The sequence below is a fragment of the Chrysoperla carnea genome, chromosome 2 (assembly GCF_905475395.1).
Source record: "Chrysoperla carnea chromosome 2, inChrCarn1.1, whole genome shotgun sequence".
Taxonomy (NCBI): Eukaryota; Metazoa; Arthropoda; class Insecta; order Neuroptera; family Chrysopidae; genus Chrysoperla; species Chrysoperla carnea.
Window position 1 is genome coordinate 91031850 of NC_058338.1, and position 20138 is coordinate 91051987.

The 20138-nt window shown below is 29.9% G+C and overlaps 1 protein-coding gene across 1 annotated transcript; it reads left to right on the top strand.

Moving 5' to 3' along the window:
* Positions 1-238: 238 nt before the first annotated feature.
* On the top strand, positions 239-19458 carry LOC123291883 (choline transporter-like 2). The gene is made up of 13 exons (XM_044872322.1): positions 239-392; positions 6347-6469; positions 7281-7444; positions 7618-7813; positions 10382-10506; positions 10947-11112; positions 12371-12536; positions 13308-13494; positions 14286-14412; positions 14979-15132; positions 16135-16426; positions 17725-17947; positions 19351-19458. The coding sequence occupies exons 1-13, from the start codon at positions 368-370 to the stop codon at positions 19446-19448; spliced, it is 2046 nt and encodes a 681-aa protein (XP_044728257.1). The 5' UTR covers positions 239-367; the 3' UTR covers positions 19449-19458.
* The last annotated feature ends 680 nt before the right edge of the window (positions 19459-20138 follow it).

A 20138-nucleotide genomic window follows, 5' to 3' on the forward strand; every position in this document is an offset into this window, starting at 1 on the left:
TTTTAGGTTTTTTTCATTTCTGTGGAATTTTTGATTTCACAATTTAATTAAAACTAATTATACTGAAAAGCCATATATTATTTTTAAAATAAAAAATTGCTGATAAGAATTTGTTGATAATTTATACGACAGTTAAAGGAGAATTTGGCAGTGGTTTTTTTCCCGTTAAAAAAATGAAGTATCTATTTTATTCATTAATATTGTTATTGAAATATTATCGATTAAATTCGACATGAATACAGTAGTCGATGATTTTTGCAGTGTGTAGTGCATAAACAATAATAAAAAATAAACTCGCAAATTATCAAAAATTGTTTATAATTTTAAAAGACTGTAGTTGTAGACTGAATAGTTTTAGTTTTTTATTATGTCTCCTAAAACCAAACAATTCCGTGAGTAATCATTTATTTTTTATATTATTTATTCGTATTAAGTCCAGGTACGAAGGCGAACACCAAACAACAACATTAATAGGCAAGATTACCAAAACAGGATTTAAATTCGCAAAATAAATACAATCCCTTATGCAATAGTAGTATGTTTATTTAGGGTCCCCGTTTATTTATGTTCTTTGTTATTTACCTCACTGTTTAGCCGCAAAACAAGTTAAAACTTTTTAACAATTAAACAATTTTTAACAATCAAAAATTGGAGTCGTATAACCAAACAATCTGTAATTACTCTTTAGAACTTTATAAAACAGGGGTGACCAACCTGGGGATGGCGAGCCACATGCGGCTATTTGAAGGCTTATTTGTGGCTCTCGATAAATGTACCCGTATTCCCCTTTCATTTTTGTGCTATTATATTTTTAAAAAATTATTGTTGTTTCATGTGTGTTTCAAAATGTATTTAAAACAAATGAAAACAAACAATTAAATGAGTTAATTGTTGAAATACCATGTATAGACAGTGTTGATGACGCAATCGTTAGTTTTTTGATGTCACGTAAGTAAAGAAAGATATTCACTATTAAATAGCCACACACACATAACTGATATTCCAATATAAAACAAACTATAAAATTTTCACCTAATTTGCGCCCTCGTAAGTAAGCATTGATGTTTACAAAAAATGTTTCAAACAAAAGTTGTTTATTTTTTTATAAGGAACATTAGCTACATTTAAATTTTTGTTCTATCTCTAACGGTTTACAAGATGGGTCCTATAGACCCAAGACCCAATTGACCTATGTTGCTATTTTGCAATTTTTACGTCCTAAGTACGCTATAAAAATTTCATCTTAATATCTCTTTCGTTTTGAGTTATCGTGATGACAGACGGAAATGGATTAATTAAGTGATTTAATGAACATCTATACCAAAATTTTGTTCATAGCATCAATATTTTTAAGCGTTACAAACTTGGGACTAAACTTGGTATATTTCATATACATGGTATAATTACTGATAACAAATATGAAAGACCAAGTGCAACGCTGTAACAAATTTCGTTTCCGCCCAAGTTAAGAATGATATGACTCATAGAAAACTTTACAAAAATCATAAACAGTGGTGTAATCGTCAGAATCAAGACCGATTTTGAATTTGTAAACTTTTGTAAAGGATGGCGAATGTTTATTTAAATAATTTGCATATATATTTTATTATTTAATATGATTAATTTTTGATATTTAAATTCAATACACTTATTTTGTACTTTTCTTTATTAAATATAAATTTCAAATTTTCAAAAATAGCTCAAACTATCAAAGAGCTTAGCCAATTTTGTTATAAAAGATGTTCAAACGCTTTAAGATCTTGAAAAGCTCAAAAACTTTATTTATTTGTATTAATTTTCAGCTTTGAAAATAACCGTTCTGAAGTTTTTCCAGTAATTTTTTTCAATGAAAAGCGGTGAATTTCAATCGCCAATAACTCGGAAAGAATTGAATTTTCGAAATATGCTATGATGACACTTGTTGCTTAGAATTATCCCCTCTTTTGATCCTCGTTGACATTTTCACCCTTTAACTTTTTCCACCCTCTGGAAGGGAGGTCTATCACCCCCTGGAAAAAAGCACCACTCGGCACCATATAACTTGTGTTTCTTGGAATCTTATCTACTTACCATCAGTGGAGAGCCGTTAAATATTTACCTCGGAATACAGGGATAGTCAATGAATCTTTATAAAAACGTTTCGCCTTGTTAACAGTGGACATTAAAAAGTTAAAAAAAAATTGTGCTATCTTGTTCAGGGGTTGGGGGCACCCCTTCTCGGGGGTGGAAAAATTATGCAAAAAATGGCAATGGGAATTGATTTAGGAATGAATTTTAAGCAAAAAGTGTAATTGAAACATACTTCGAAAAGTCAACACTGTCCGAGCTATTGGCGATTGAAATTCGGGGTATTTAATGCCAAGTAACTGAAAAATTTTACGATATTTGAAAAAAGTATATCATACACTTTTTAAGGTACTATAAAAAACTTTGAAAATGAAAAACGTTTCAAGTCATTTGAACGAAAATTAACGGAGTTATATCGAAAAGAAAGTTCCTCGTACCGTTTTTTTTTTTATTTTTTATTCATCACAAAAACAGATGTATCTACCACGGGAGATAATAATTAACGCTTGCCGCTTTGCCATTTATTTCATTGTGGTACTAACAACCTGCTCAAAAAGTTCTAGCGATTTCGTATAAATAATTTTTGAAATATTACAATTAAAATGCAAAAAAATTTTTGGAAAATAAACCCAAAATGTCTTTGTCGTTAAATAACTAAAAAATTAAATAAACTTTCAAAAAAAATCTAGGAGACAGAAATTGAGCTCTTTTCCCGCAAAATATTTTACCTTCCAGACTTTTTTTTGGAACTTTAATATTTTTCATGTTATTTAACGATAAAGACATTTATTGTTACTTTTTTCGATAAATTTGTTTCTTTTAAGTTGCAATATTTAAAAAAATATATATCCATTATAACTGCTAGAACTTTTTGAGCAAGTTGCCAGTACCTAAATAAAATAAATTGAAAAGCGGCAAGCATTAATTTTAGTTCCCGTGGTAAATTTCTCAGTCTTTGTGCTGAATATAACATAAAAAAAGGTAAGAAAAACTTTGTTTTCATTATAACTCCGTCAATTTTCATGCAAATGACTTGAAAATTTTTACATTTTCATGGTTTTTTATAGTACTTTAAAAAGTGTACCATGAACTTTCTTTAAAAAACTTCAAATTTTCAGTTATTTGATGTTAAATACTCCAAATTTCAATTGCCCATAACTCGGAGAGTATTGACTTTTCGAAATATATTTAAATGACTTTTTTTGCTTAGAATTCACCCTTCTTCTTCTTCTCGTTGTCATTTTTAACATAAACTTGTCCACCCCCCAAGAAGGGGGTGGCTCCCACACCCTGGACAAGATCGCATAAATTTTTTTTTTTAAATTTTTTAAGTAAGCTTTAAACAATGCATTCGAACAGTTTGTTATAAAGATTCATTGACTATCCTTGGATTCCCAGCTTTTAACATATTTATACCTTACGGATCTTTGGAAAGAATTTAGAGGTTTAAACTTCGCTCTATATATTTCCATAGAAATTTTTTTATAACCACGAGTGCTCGAAAGAATAACGTTTTTTTTTCTCTAATAAAATGTCAAATTTTTTGATTGAATGTGAAACTAATATTATTAGTATAATAATAAATACATAATATTATAATTATTATGCAATGGATCAAATCATTCAGATAGCAAAAATTTATGTTGCTTTGCATATGGGCCAAGATTTTTACAGCCCGAGCCATTTCTTAGCCCATAAAGTTTACTAAGTATTTAAGTTTTATTTAAGAGTAATTTATGAGTTCGAATTTACATATATGTGAGTATATATAATCCATAAACCAGGTTCAAACACTGCATTATACAGTGTGTCCACGAATAGAGGTAACTCTACTTGTAAATTTTCTTATTTTGCATTTTAAGAAAAAAGTCATTCTTTATAAAAAATTTCCTACCATAAGACATTTTTCAGCCAAAACCCTAAATTTTTATAAACTTTATACAGTGTATGTACATTTATCTCATTAACTGCTTCTGTGAATTTTTGGTAGATCACAATTATTACTTTTTGTTTCAGAGAACCATAAAAAAAATCTAGGGGTGTTAAAACATCTTGAAATTTTGTAGAGAGTCAAAATTGTTAATTCGAAGCAACTTTTCTTAGAAGCATTTTTTCAACTTATAAAAAGGAAGCGTAGTTTAGCAAAAAAGAAGAATAGTGATTCCTTTTTGGTTACATTGTACATTATTTAGAAGTTTTAAGTATGCCTATATACTTTTTAGAATAAGCAAAATTTTTTAACTTCCCGCTAAGAAAATAGGGAAGTTGTTGTTTTCACCCCGTTTTGTCAAAATCGAGTTTTCATCAGATCTCGACGTTTTAAGGTATCAGGAACTTCCCTGACTACTTCCGCGAGGGTGTCTGTATGGCTGTATGTATGTATGAGTGTGTGTGTGTGTGTGTGTGTGTGTGTGTGTGTGTGTGTGTGTGTATGTAAACCTCTCATAACTTTTGAACGGCTTGTCCAATTTGATCGCGGTTGGTGCCATTCGAAAGGGCTTGACAAACTTAGATTTTGAGGCCTATTTGAACCGATAGATTTCGAGAAAAACTGCAAAAAAAAATTTTTTTTTTAGTGGTTTTTTTTAATAACTTTTAAACGGCTGTATCGATCAAAACTAATCAGCTCTCAACATCCAAAAACCACGTCGATCACCACCAGTCCGGTCAAAATCGGTTGATTCGTTCGTGAGTTATCGTTGACGAAAGAAAACCCAAAAAAGCGTTTTTTCGGAATAACCTCAAAATTTTTTGTTCTATCAATTGAAACTTTAAGATTCTTCATGAAGCTTCAAAAACTGCGTCGAATGTCACCAACCGTTTATTTTTCATTGTTTTTCGCTAAACAATGAAAAGTTGAGTCAATACTTAGCGGGAAGTTACAGGGATGACCTGCAGGGTCAACCGTTTTCCAAATTTTTTTATCAAGAATGACATTTTTTCTTAAAATGAAAAATAAGATAATTTACAAGTATAGTTACCTCTATCCGTGGACACACTGTATATTGCATTATTATAGAAACTGTTAAATCATATTATTATACCTGCATGAAAATCGGATTAACACGAGTAAACAATCCTCAATAGATTTTTACAATTGATATAAATAACATTTTTCTAAGTACATTATACATAGGATAATTATCTTTTTAAGTAACAATTATTTTAAGTATTATATTTACAGGATTAATAATTTCTAAGAATGTGATTGTCCGTCATAATATTGACATAAATTATCTATTTCGTAAGAACTGATCGGATTGATAAAAAACACCTTTTTGAAAAAATTCGAAAAAATTACATAAATCAGATTCATTTGAACATTAAGATCTATTTATAAATAATTTTGTGAGTAATTTTCAAACCACCCAAAATTCTTCGTCTCAAAAATAATAAGTTAAAATCTGTCCACAAAGAAATTTTAATTAAAAACAAGTGAAAAAAAACAATTGACTGAGTAAGTTGTTGAAATACCATGCATAGTCAGTGTTGATTTCTTTATCACATTACACAGACAAACATGTGACACATACATAACTGATAATCAAGTATAGTACATATTATAAAATTTCCGCCTAATGGCGCCCTCACAGGTAAACAGTGATGGTTACGAAAAAATGTTTCAAACAAAAGTTGTTTAATTTTTGATAAGGAACATTTTTTACATTTAAACTTTTGTTCTATCTCTAACGGTTTACAAGATGGGTCCTACGGACCCAAGACCCAATTGACCTATGATGCTCATTTACGAACTTGACCTCACTTTTTACGTCCTGAGTACGCTATAAAATTTCAGCTCGATATCTTTTTTCGTTTTTGAGTTATCGTGTCCACAGACGGACGGACGGACAACCGGAAATGGACTAATTAGGTGATTTTATGAACACCTATACCAAAATTTTGTTGGTAGCATCAATATTTTTAAGCGTTACAAACTTGGGACTAAACTTAATATACTATGTATATTTCATATATACATGGTATAATGAAAAAAAAGTAAATATTTTCAATTTTTCAAGAAATTAGGTAATTCTGACCCAAAAATTATAAAAATCTGATTTATTTAAGCATATATTCTCTGTCTATTTCTATCTTGGGTCTTTTGAGACTTAATATTATGGACCTTGTGAATTTGATATATAAAAAATCATAATTCAAAAAAGATTTTAGTCAATGGTAACTATAGCTTTTGCCAGATTAGCCAGATTAACGGTTCTTATATTGCATCAAATACCCCACAATTGCACCCTAAATTTTATCATCGAATTTTACTTTACAGATGAACCAAATCAATATGATCCTGATTTTCGTGGACCATTAGAAAAAAGATCTTGCACAGATGTAATTTGTTTATTAATTTTTATAATTGTAATTGCTGCATGGATTTCAATTGGAGTTTATGGTAACAAAATTATTTTTTTTAATCCAATAATGTTTTAATATACAGGAGGTTAAAAGCATATGGTCACGGCTAAATAACTCATTAATAAAAAGAGAAGATATCGAAAATGGAGATATTGGATTCATTTTTTATTGCAAACCCCTTGTTGAGCTTTTAAGAAGAAAACACGAATAATTTACGAATTTTGAATTTTATGACCTAGTTAATTGAAAAAAAATAATTGACTGAGTTAATTGTTGAAATATCCTGTATAGAAAGTGTTGAATATCAGTACTTGTATTATTTTTTATAAATTTTAATAGTTTTACAAAACACAATTATTTGATTTTCGAAAATTTTCGAAAGTATTTTGCTCGATTTGTTTTTCGTTTTTCGAGAATGTTTCATAAGATCACTATTCAAGCTACCTGCAAATTTTCAATTTCCTATATTTTATAGTTTTGAAGAAAATGAACACCAAAGTTTTTTCCTAATATGCGCCCTTACGGGTAAACAGTGATGTTTACGAAAAAATGTTTCAAACAAGAGTTGTTAATTTTTTTATAAGGAACATGACGGGCGGATGACGGGAAACGAAAATGAACTAATTAGGTGATTTTATGAACACTATTTTCTTCGTATCATGAATATTTCTAAAACTTGGAACTAAAATTAGTATACCTTGATATATATTTCATACATACAGGGTATAATTAGCAAAGAACAATTTAAGTATACCTTTTATAATGTCTGACGAGTTATTCAACCGTATCCATACTTCTGAAGATACCCTGTATAAATAGTAAATAAATATTTTTGAAATCTTTTATAGCATTTACAAATGGTAATCCAAGGAATTTACTTATACCACGTGACAGTGATGGAAGATACTGTGGTGTTGATGCAGATTTAGCAAATAAGAAGTATCTTTTATTTTTTGATTTGATGCAATGTGCAAAACCAAATGTCGTTTGGGCTGGATGTCAAACACCTCAAGTAAAATTTATTTTTAAAATAATTTCAATTTTTTAACTATAAAGGTTCACTCACATTAATATAAAATTAATTTTAACCCGCAACCTCAGCCTCGTGTAATTATATAGCTTCCTTACCAAATTCTGCCGATCAAAATGTTGCCAGACACTCAGAAATTTCTTTATATTTTTTAGGTGTGCATTAACGAATGCCCTTCTGATACATTTATATATAAACGTGATCAAGACCTGGATATAAAAGATTTAAGGAAAAAATTAATATGCCATCCAAATGTTACAAATGCAGAAATTAACAAATTTAATAAAGCAGATATCGAAAAAAAAATTAATGATACAATGTGTGCAGATTGGTATCTTCCAAGTATTTCTGGTAAGTAAAAAAAAAAATTAAATATCTACACATAATAGATTTTATTCTGGGGGTATAACTTTTAAAAAAAATTGGGTTTGCAAAATTTGAGTAAACTCAGCGCCGTAACTAGGGCGTGGCAATGTAAACACTGGCCACAAGTGCAAAAGAATTTGAGATGCAAAACAAAAAGTCAATAATGAATTATATAAAAGACACAAATATATCTTTTTTCATGCTCAAATTCATTATTTTACAGTTTTTATTATCCCTATATATTATAAATGTGAAAGTAAGGATGTTTGTTTGTTACGCTTTCACGCAAAAACTACTAAATGGATTTGAATGAAACTGAACAAAAATGTACCTCATACATGATAATAACACATGAGCTATAATTTAAAAAGATATATATATAAAATATTAATTTAACCTGACATTTTACTGCTACATCTATGGTCATCATTTTGAACCATAAATTACAGATTTCTGTAAAAATTTAAAATAGTAAATTTCAAACAAGTCAAGGCCATCTTTTCTGATATAGGCAATGAACGATGACTATTTTACACTTTAAAAAATTGAAAACTGCATATATTTTTGCTATGTCAAACAATCCCTTTGAGTGTTATGGAAGGGGGATAAGTGAGATCAAGAGAAGTGAAGGCTATAAAGCGGTGGTTTTTAATTATAAGTCCAGTGATGCGGGCGGTATCAAGCTAGTCTATAAATATATAAAAAATATTATGTCCGTTTGTGTATTGCTTATATGGACTCAAGTTCTCCATCGATTGATCCCAAATTTTTACACAATATACAACCTGATTCGAGAATGGTTTTTATCTATTTAACCCCCAGGGGGTAGAAGAGTGGAGGTGGAAGTGGGGATGAAATTTTGTATATGGAAATCCCATGTAAATAATTTTATAGACAAATTAATACAGATCAAAGTTTACCAAAATGCCATGCAACCAGGGTTTTTTTCTAATTTCATGTGATTTATAATATACAGAGAATTCTAATTATTATTCTCACAAGCAGTATGTTAGGAATATCTCTTTATTAATCGAAAATGTGAAGCTATATTTTATCGTTGTACGAAAAATTTGAAACAATGGTCATAAAGCTGTATATGTAAAGTTCGAATCGTTAGAAATTGGCAAACCATTTAAGACAGAAACTTGAATTTTTTAGCAGATTTCTAAAGCAAATACAGTATAAAAGATTTCCCTTACAAGATCAAATATAGAATGAACATTTGATACAGAACTTCTAATAGTTACGGTTCTATAAAAGATCTACCAAATTTTTTCTTTCCTGTCATGGACATGCATGTTCTTCACTTTCATGAACAGTAGAATATTTTCAACAATTATATCAAATAAAAGAGCATGACTTGCACATTACAAAACTGTTATCCCGATGCAAGAGGATATGGGGGGAGGGGTGAAAGTGGGGATGAATGGTCGAATATTTTTAAATATACCCAGGTCTGGCACCACATAAAAGGGTATGACATGTAAATTAAAAAACTGTAAGTTACGTAAAAATCAGTTCAGTCGTTTAAAAGTTGTGAACTCTTTTATCGGGGGTTTATCAAATTTCATAAAATTTACTAGATCCTTCTCATCTATTTTCGTGCAACTATTATGTCCCACAGCGAAGTGAGGCGGGGAACAGCTTGTCTTAATTTGTAAAAAAAAAATATTTGAACGAATTATTCGAATACATCTTTTATTATAAACATAAAAAATATTAATGAAATAAAAGCCGACAGTAAATTAAATGTGGTATATGTATATATGTATATATCAAGAAGCTCGACTGCATTATATAATGCTTTTTTAATGTCTGCTTTATGCTTTTCTAGTGTCAGTGTTGCGTGTATACATGTATAGAAAAAAGCGCACTATTGCATTTAATTTTTGCCGCCCTTAAACTAATATTTTTCTGAAAAATGCCACTCTAAATTTTACCACATACTAATTTAATGTGGTTTGTTAAATTTTTTTCAGAATTTTTAGATAATAAAATTTAAGAAGTATTTAAAATGAGAGGATATTTGGTAAATAGTCCCATTCCGAATTTAGAAAGGCGGAATGACAAAAATGGCACCGTTAATTAATTGTTTATATAACCAATTTTTTCGTATTTTCCGATTTTACCGGTATAATTTATTATACATATTTATATACTTTATATTTTACTTTATTACTGACTCGTTAAAAGTCATCAAAGATAATGGCAATAAAGTTATTCATTAAACTTATCATGATTTATTTCGTAATAACATTTGGACCTAAGTACTTAATTATCTTAATTAAAATATAATTTTTAATTTAAAAGCACTTGTTGGGTAAAATGGCACCAAAGAAACTGCCCGGTTCACAGTTCAAAAAGATTAGACAACAAAAAATATCATTTCATTAAGGAGAGGCGCAATCTAAGTACTTGACACAAGCGCTATGTACCCTCGTTACGGTTCTGGATATAAGCTAATTAGCAAAATTATTGATTAGTGTGAATTAACGATTAAGGATTATTGACTATTATTATTAAAATAATTAATTTTGTTCAAAATACTTACAGTGTATAAGCGTTGTTTTCCGAAACCAGATGTAGATCTTACTGATTTTATTAAATATGGAATTATGGACGAAGATACATACAATTCAGCTGTGGCAAATTTAAAGAGAATAACGCAATTGACAGAGGTAAACTTATTTAAAATACAGTAGACTTGGAGACACTGACACTAAATTTCCAACCATTAGTTACAGTATATGACGACCCGTTAATAGGTTGAATTGCGTAATTGTTGAAAGAAAAATCATAGTCACAGACCTATGGGTCGAGGGATTATCGCAGATGGATTAAAATAACTTATTATATGCGTAATTTTATTTGTTAAAGCTGCTGTTTTTTTTTTTCACTTATCATTTCCTTTTGCCATTCACGAAAATAATCATGCCATACTTTTCCGCCCGTTCCAAATAGGCACTTTAACGTCGCAAATATAACCACCATTTTTCTTTCAAGAACTACATAAGCGGCCCTATTAACGGATAATCTTAAATTTGGGGCTCAATTCATGACATTCTTTTTAGATACCTACACAAAACCTTATAAATAATTTTATATTTATTTTTTATAGTTTAGTTACACGATAGTAGAAGATGTATCCGGATCAAAATGGTCAATTTGTTTTGCTCTTGCAATGGCAATGTTATTATCATTTGTATTTATAGTCTTAATGCAATGGATTGCTCCAGCTGTCTTATATGTTTCTATGCTCGGAGTAATTGCAGCTTTATCTTTTGGTAAGTATTCTTGTTTTAATTTAAGCACTCAAGATACTGCAATTCCATTTACTGAAATTAGAAAACCTCGAAAATAACAGTTGCACTCTTAACAGTATAACTATGCAAAAATGGAAAGCAAAGGATGTGTGTCTATTTGGTCATCTACTAGGGTTTTTGTTGTCTAGAAGTTAGAGTGGCTTTCCGATAGCCACTTTCGCATATCTATGGACTTGAGACTATTTCTTTCGACATTTACTGTCAAATGGACACGCAACAAAATACTTTCTCTTACAGATAAATATACAGGATTTTTTATAATATATTTACGTATGTTCATAAGATAACATAAAACTATATTTTTAATAATATATTGGAATGTGTAAAAAACAAATTTCATGTTTATACAAGCTCATAATTTTGTTGTCAATAAAATCATTGTATAAATTTAGTATTATAATATGCACCCACAAAAAAATATTATCTATTCCCACTCTAATGTTTTTATTTTATTTTTTTTTCAATACTAAATTGATGATTTTATTGGTAACAAAATTATGAGCTTGTATAAACATGAAATTTGTTTTTTTACACATTCCAATGTAAATATATTAGTAACAAGTGAAAACAAACAATTGACTGAGTTAATTGTTGAAATACCATGCATAGTCAGTGTTGATTTCTTTATCACATAACACACACAAACATGTGACACGTACATAACTGATAATCAAGTATAGTACGTGTTAAAAAATTTCCGCCTAATTGGCACCCTGACGGGTAAACAGTGATGTTTACGAAAAAATGTTTCAAACAAAAGTTGTTTAATTTTTGATAAGGAACATTTTTTACATTTAAACTTTTGTTCTATCTCTAACGGTTTACAAGATGGGTCAAACGGACCCAAGACCCAATTGACCTATGATGCTCATTTACGAACTTGACCTCACTTTTTACGTCCCGAGTACGCTGTAAAAATTTCAGCTCGATATCTTTTTTCGTTTTTGAATTATCGTGTCCACAGACGGACGGACGGACGGACGGACAACCGAAAATGGACTAATTAGGTGATTTTATGAACACCTATGACAAAATGTTTTTCCTAGCATCATTATTTTTAAGCGTTACAAACTTGGGACTAAACTTAATATACTATGTATATTTCATATATGCATAGTATAAAAATATAGTTTTATATTATCTTATGACTCCTCCTTAAAAAAACGCCTTTGACTAGCTATGCTGAAAAACCCTGTATAATATTTTTATTTATTTCTAGGAATATATGTATCCACACAAAAATATAAAAAGCGCAACGATTGGGAAAATGCTTGGTTGGCGTTTATTATCATTTGCAGTGTTATATTATTTATAATTCTTTTAATACTAATATTTTTAAGGAAGCGAATTTTAATTGCAATTGCATTAATTAAAGAAGGCAGCAAGTATGTTTTAATCCTATAAATTTTATTTATTGAAAGAGTGCTTTTGTACTTTTGACTCAAGCGAATTTTAATTAATTCCGTTGAACAGAAAATATTATGCTAAAAAAATCAAAATTATTGACTGTTTAATTACTGAAATATAATTACTCAAAGTTAATAAATTTTATTGTTGAACAGAAACGACTATAGTAATAGTATAGATAGTTGAAAAAAGAAGAGAAACTATATTACGAGAATACACTTTATTTTTTATAGAATATCTCCGCATTGTTCTTGCGGTAAATAAAAATGAAACCCTACCTTATATATCAGATATATTTGATAGTTGAAAAATACACATTTTTCAATGTGCTTAGTGCCACCAAATATTTCTGATATATATAAGGTGTTTCATTTTTATTGACCGCAAGGACATTAGAGTTAACAACAACGCACTAGTTGTCTATGCATGTGTAGTATAGATATACATGCTTTTTATAAGTATAGCACAAAAAAATATTTTTAACCCCCGAACTTAAAAAAGGGGTGTTTAAATTATGACCGCTATGTGTGCGTGTCTGTCTGTCTATCTGCCTGTGGCATCATAGCGCCTAAACGGATGAACCGAATTTGATTTTTTTCGTTTGAAAGGTAATTTAATGGAGAGTGTTCTTCAATATGTCTCAAGCGCGAGTGTAGGGTTCCGTACCAAAAAAAATTTGTCTGGGAGTTTTTTTAATCTTGTAATTTTTACTTGTGAAATAATATATTTAAATTTTTATCCTTTTCTAGAGCTGTGACAAGTATATTTTCATCATTATTTTTCCCATTATTTCCATGGTTGCTACAATTAATAGTTTTAGTCTTTACTATTTCATCAGCTGTATACTTATCAACAATATGTCATACAAACTATGTGGTTTCTGGAGATTTTTCTGAAGATGTTGACTGCAAATGTAACAGTTCACTGGGATATTACGTAAGACTGTGTTTATTTTAATTAGGAATTCCATTAGTTCAGATCCGCATAGTACGAGCATGTATGGACGATGCCCAAGAAAAAATTAATGTTTAGAAAAATATCAAGCATTGAGGTTCCTCAAAATGTCTTGCGCAATGGTCGGCATTAATGATATTGGTAGCATTGGCACACTAACTGTGTTTATCGGATACTTTTCTGATTTCGAGTAATAATAGTATTTGGTTAGTATCGATATTAAAATTCGATTATCACAATTGTATACAAACATTTAACTTCGCACAGTAAGCTTGTTTAAATCCAGTACTGTGTTCATTTTTTAAATTAACTTTATGACGTCGTAAAAATTTAAAAATGTTGATTATGCTGCACCACACCAAAATTTTATCCAATTTTAATCAGCCAAGTATGTAATCCTACTAATTTTGGGTCACACTTTTCATATTTTCAAATTTAACGTGTCTTCAAAAAATTTCGAAAAAGCAGTATCGTGGTTTCCACATTTGGTATAGAGGGCTACTATAAACCAATAACTACCGCAAAAAATTAAAAATATGGCCCAAATTTAGTGAGTTTTTAAAAAAAAAAAAAGAAAGAAATCTACACAATTTTTCAGAAATCTACTCTGCCGTAATAAAGTTAAAAAATGTATTAAAAAAAACTAATCATTTGTTTTTGTAAATTTATAATCCTGCCCGTCTTTTTTTACTTTATGCTCGTACTATTAGTTAGATCTGGCTACGGGTCAGCTTGAATTCATTTTGTTAGATTAAATCTATAATATTTTACAGGAAGGGGCCAAATGCGAACCAGAAACGTTTAAACAATTTTGTAAGACCAGTAGCGGTGGCGAATGTGTTAAGGTGCAATGTCATTATATAGGTGTATTGAATCCAGAATACATGAAATATTTACACAGTAAGCTATAATTATATACCCTTAATTTTAATAAAGGAAGATCGAACCTGGGTAAGCGAAAGTTCAAGACCACTTCCTTTCAAGACCAACTGTTTTTCGCTTATGAAAGTTTTTCACTAAACCAGTTTCTCACTTATAGTACAATCAATAAGCCGAGATGACGGGATGCATAAGAAAAGTTGGGAAGCAGCACCGATTTTAATGAAACTTTTTGTAACTTGTTTATTGGACCATACGATTACGAATCCGATGTTCGATTACACGGATTCTATAATGTCTTCCGAAAAACGTGTCATTTTTGCTAGTATCTAAAAATTAAATATTTTTTTCCCAAACATAGTCTCTGGAAAAACTAATACCTTGATATAATTGTGTAAATGTTAAATTTAGTGTTTCCAATGTCAAAATTTAATATTTTCTGGAATAATATGGTTAAAATACCCCTAAGAGCATAGTTTGGACGATAAATACTTAGTTTACCGTTTTTGTGCCAAAAAATTAAGCTTGACCTCTTAAAAAATCCAAACGAGAATATGAAGCATCTTATAATTAATATTTTTTTCCAGTAACTAATATTGTGGTATTTATTTGGGCTATGTTCTTCGTATCTGCGTTGGGAGAAATGATTTTAGCAGGAACATTTGCTTCATGGTTCTGGACGTTCAATAAACATAATGTACCATCTTGTACTTTATTCAAAAGTATTTATCGAACATTTAGGTAATTAAAACTATTTTAAGATATGTATTAGCGTTTAGATCGTTCAAAATTTCAAAGATCGAATTTAATTTTGTTCATAACTTCATTTTGACGGGTTGGCGGCAAACAAGAATTTTGGGTGGTCAAACATGGACAAATCGTTACCAAACGAATGACATCTGTTTTTTGTAAAAATTTCCATTTTGGGGGCTGATGTCAAATTTTAATTTCCTCAAAATTTAAGATTGAAGGGATAGCAAAAAAAATTTTGGATGGGCAAAAGTGTACAAACCGTTTCCTAACGAATGCCATTTCTACTTTGTAATTCACATTTAGGGGTGCTGGAAAAAATTTTAATTTCCTCATAGCTTAAAATTTAATGGTGGACAAATAAAAATTTTGGGTGGACAATCGTGGACAAATAATGTTCAAACGAATGACATTTGAATTTTATGAAAATTTGCATCTGGGGGTGCTGATGTAAAAATTTTTAATTCGGCCATAACTTCCAATTAGAAGGTGGACAAATGATGGACAAACGAATCCAATCAGCAATGTATGAAAATTCGCATTTGGGGGTGCTATTTTCACAGGGCCGTACAAGTTGCCTATTTACTAATTTTTTAAGTTAACTTTGACATGTCATTGACTCTTTCATTTAATTAATAATTTGTAGTTTATATTAACTAATAGAAACATGTGTCTCACTAGCTATAATGCCTTACTAAAGATATTTGTCACCTAAGAAACACATTCCACCAGGTTTTCGCAGAAAGCGAGCCATTTATTTCATTTTCCTTAATTAGTCGATTTTTGTAACATCTTTTATTGCATTAATATCATATCTATGTTTTAAAGACACTCTATACTTTATAAAAGTTGTGTTCTGAAATCAATCCAATATGCTGAGCAGCATGGAATTGCTATTTGCATTCATTGATTATTCCATCAGCGTGCTGGATTGAATTTTAGAACAGAGGCAAAACGATTTTAAATATGTGAACAACAAAATTTTGATTGTAGGTATCATTTAGGAACAATAGCTTTTGGATCTTTGGTTATAACAATTTGTCGAATAATTCGATTAATATTAGAATATATCGATCAAAAATTAAAAAAATGGGATAATGTTGTTACGAAAGCCATAATTAAAATGTTTAAATGTTGTTTTTGGTGTTTTGAGAAATTTATTCGATTTATTAATCAGAATGCGTATATTGTTTGCGCAATATATGGAACAAATTTTTGTAGTAGTGCCAAAGAAGCATTTGGTCTTCTTGTTAGAAATGCAATACGTGTTTTTGTGTTAGATAAGGTAAATCTTAAAATCATTCTCAGACAATATAGTAGAAGCACTTACTTCAAATGAAGTTTAAACCATTAAGTACATAGACTGAGCTTCGCCTATCTTTTCCCGTATAATGAGAGGTGTGCCAACATCTGAGGTAATTGCTTGGGTCAGTTAAGGACATTTATCAAAAAAACATACATTAAATGTCAAATTTTCATATCACAAAATTTTTTTTATAAAACATCGTGATCTCACTGAACTTTTTCGCTTTTTGACTTAAAAAAATACTTATCACGTATCTTTTTGTTTTGTTTTGACATTTCCACACCGCCGCCATGATTGATTTGACCCAAGCAATTACCTCAAATGTTGGTATTGGGAACTGACATGGAGGCGTGGCTTAAAAAACATGTCGGAAAGTAACTTACACTTTTAAATGTTTAACCCATGTGATCAGTCAAAAAACGTTAAAAAAACCTTTTTCGTTTTCTATTCGTCGTTTGTTGATAAAAATTTATTTATAATTAATATAGACTTTAATGAAAATTACGTAAAAATTATGCTCAAAGCTTTAAAGTTGGCGTTTTTTGAACGATTATTACATGAGGCGTGTTTACTCAAAAACAAAAATCCATCAATTTCAGAATAATTATAATATCCACATAATACCTGGCAGTTACATTGAATGTTATGTAAGCGGCAGACAGAATTCGTTGCGAAATAAAATATAAACTAAAGTGTTTGCAGTCTGGAAACTGGAAAAACAAAAATTTTTATAGATCTTACTAATGCCCAAAGTATTACAATGTCGATAAAATATTTAATTAATTTATTATTATTATTATTATTATTATACAAATTTAACTTCAAAATAATTATTATAATATTTGTAGTAATAAAAAATTGTTATTAAAAAAATTTTCTAATAACACTGTACGATCGCTTGCTTTTGGAAATTAATGGGAAAACTACGTTTAAATTTTTATTTGCTTTACTCTTACTGCACAAGTTACTCTATTTTTTGTTTTAACACGTTCTGTAAAAATTCCCACTTCCATTTAAATTTTATTTATCGAGAATTTATTATAAACAATTTATTGCTAATATAAACAGTATGTATTTACTCGACAATTGTAATCCATTAATGGTTTATTTTTCTACCACCAGACTGCGTGCCTCGATTTGAAAGTTATCATATTTGTCGCTCAGTCCATGTACTTACTTAATGGTCTAAGAATAAAATTCTTCAAGTATTTTGTCTGGGGGATAAAATATTAAATAATTCAAAAATATACGAAATATAATTTCTTTTTTTAATTTAGGTCACGGATTTTCTATTTTTCTTAGCAAAAGTTTTCATAACATTGGCAATCACCTTCGCATCATACTACTTCATTGTATATCGTCATAACGATGACAACGAACCGTCAGAGCTACATTATAGTATTGTACCTGTGATTTTAATTGGATTAGGAACTTATTTTATAGCATCAGTATTCTTTAGTGTTTATGGCATGGCTGTCGATACATTATTTATGTGTTTCCGTAAGTAATTTTAAGATATTTTGAGAGTTTTTATCGTTACTCTGTAAATTAATCAAGCCTTTTCTTGAGAAAAATGTCCTAAAAATCTATTTCACGAACTTTTACAAAACCTTTTAAAAAACCCGGTTTCAGTTTGCTATCCCATAGGAACCGTGCATTTTTCCGGGATAAAAATTAGCCTATGTCATTTTCTGACCCCTAAACTACCACTACCTATGCAAAAAAGTCATGTCGATTCTTTGCTCTATGGAAATTTAAAACAAATCCATCCCACGAGAACCATACATTTTACTGTTATAAAAAGCTATCACTATTTCCACCAATATCTCTGTGCCATATGTCATCCTAATCTGTACGGTAGTTTTTGCGTGAAAGAGTAACAAACATCTATCCATCCATCCATCCAAACTTTTACGATTATAGTACATAATCGATTGATTGTCTGATTTATCGCCCGATTAAGTGCTTGTCAAACCCATTTTTCTCATTTGCTATTGATAAATGTTTTAAGTAACCAGGTGGTCTAAATTGGAAGTACTGAAAAGGCGGTCCATTTCCTATTTTAATTAGTACGAATTTATATCGTCACTTGGCGAGATTTATCTGCTTAGAATTTGAATGTGTTGCTTAATCTTTAAAAATGGTAAGTACAAGTATTGCCATCTGGTAATCTAAAATGGAACTACTGAAAACGGACCCATTGTTCGCACTCGCACTCTCTAGTCCCGCCAACTTGGTTATACATTCGATGAATACCCCCCGATAATATTTCATCAAGGAAATACCGTCTGTAGAAAATTGAGAATTCTGTAGACTCAGCAGTACCGTACTTACTATTCAGGCAGCTTAAGCGAACGTGTAGAGCCAAAAAAATTAACTGCTTTTATTTTAACAAAAAAAAAAAATCCTTAGTCAAAGGGCTCTCGTGTGGAGCCCCTGGTAGATTTACTACAATTTAATAAAATAGAAAAAGTGGGAAGTGGAAAGAATTAGACAAATTTTCTGTAAAAGGGTTCTCGTTGAGGGTAGATTTACGAAGATTAAAAATATATGCGGTAGTGTCAGCCGTGGCGTAGAGACAAAAAAAAAGCTTAGTCAGCCTCTGCTTAAAAATCCGCCTGCAACAAACAATTGGAACAGGACAAGGTCACACAGTTGGAAATGCAGCACTGAACTCAAGTTCGACTAGTTCTTTACCGATTTTATTTATTATTCACTCTTTTTAAGCACATTTATTTAAATAATTTTTTTTTTTTAATTTTATACTTACTTTCCAATATAAACCGCCTTTCTTATATGTATAGATATTTTTTACACTCATCTGCATAATTTTTAAATTCTATGGTTCTATAAAATCTTCGAATACAAGAAAAAAACTAATCTAATAACTTTTTCTTTTATAGTTGAAGATTGTGAAAGAAACGATGGATCAGCGGAAAAACCGTACTATATGTCACGTGAATTAATGAAAATATTAGGTAAAAAAAATAAAAATGAATAAAATACATTTTAGTCAGTCTGTAATTTATAAAATTTCTTTTCAAATTTATAAAAGACTAAATTCAATGGCAATAAAAATTTGTTTACATCTTTTTTGTTTTAACATACATTTTTTATATTTGCTGTATTTTTAAATTTATATTTCGTATACTACTACTTTTTTAAATAAAAAGGCTCTGTCTCATCAACTACGATGGAAAATTAAGTTAACTTGGTTAAAAGATTAATATATTCGATATGAATTTTCAACTCAGACAATCCGAAAAATTATCATTAAACATATTATTATAAGCGTTTGATATTTTGCTCCTACTCAAAATTCGATTTCTTTGTGTTTCGAAGCTATGTTTAATATAACTGAAGTCTCATAACAATAATAATAATAACTTCTTATGCTTCGAACACCTACAGACACTCGCCACAAGGCTGCACCCCGAGTGCTGTACAACTTCCTGAGCCATAAGTATGAAGTGGACCCTACGCCAGTCTTACCCTATGCTCCACGCGAAATCGAGTCCGTCATCAAGAATGATAAGTGCATTATCTTCTGGAATTTTACGTTCGCAACTACCAGGCAGCTCTCCGCTACTAACCCTGATATTCCAGGATATTCCATCCAAGACTATGTACGTAATCGAATTCTCTGTGTCCACACAAACGAACATAGTCTCGAAAGAAGAGAAAAAACAGA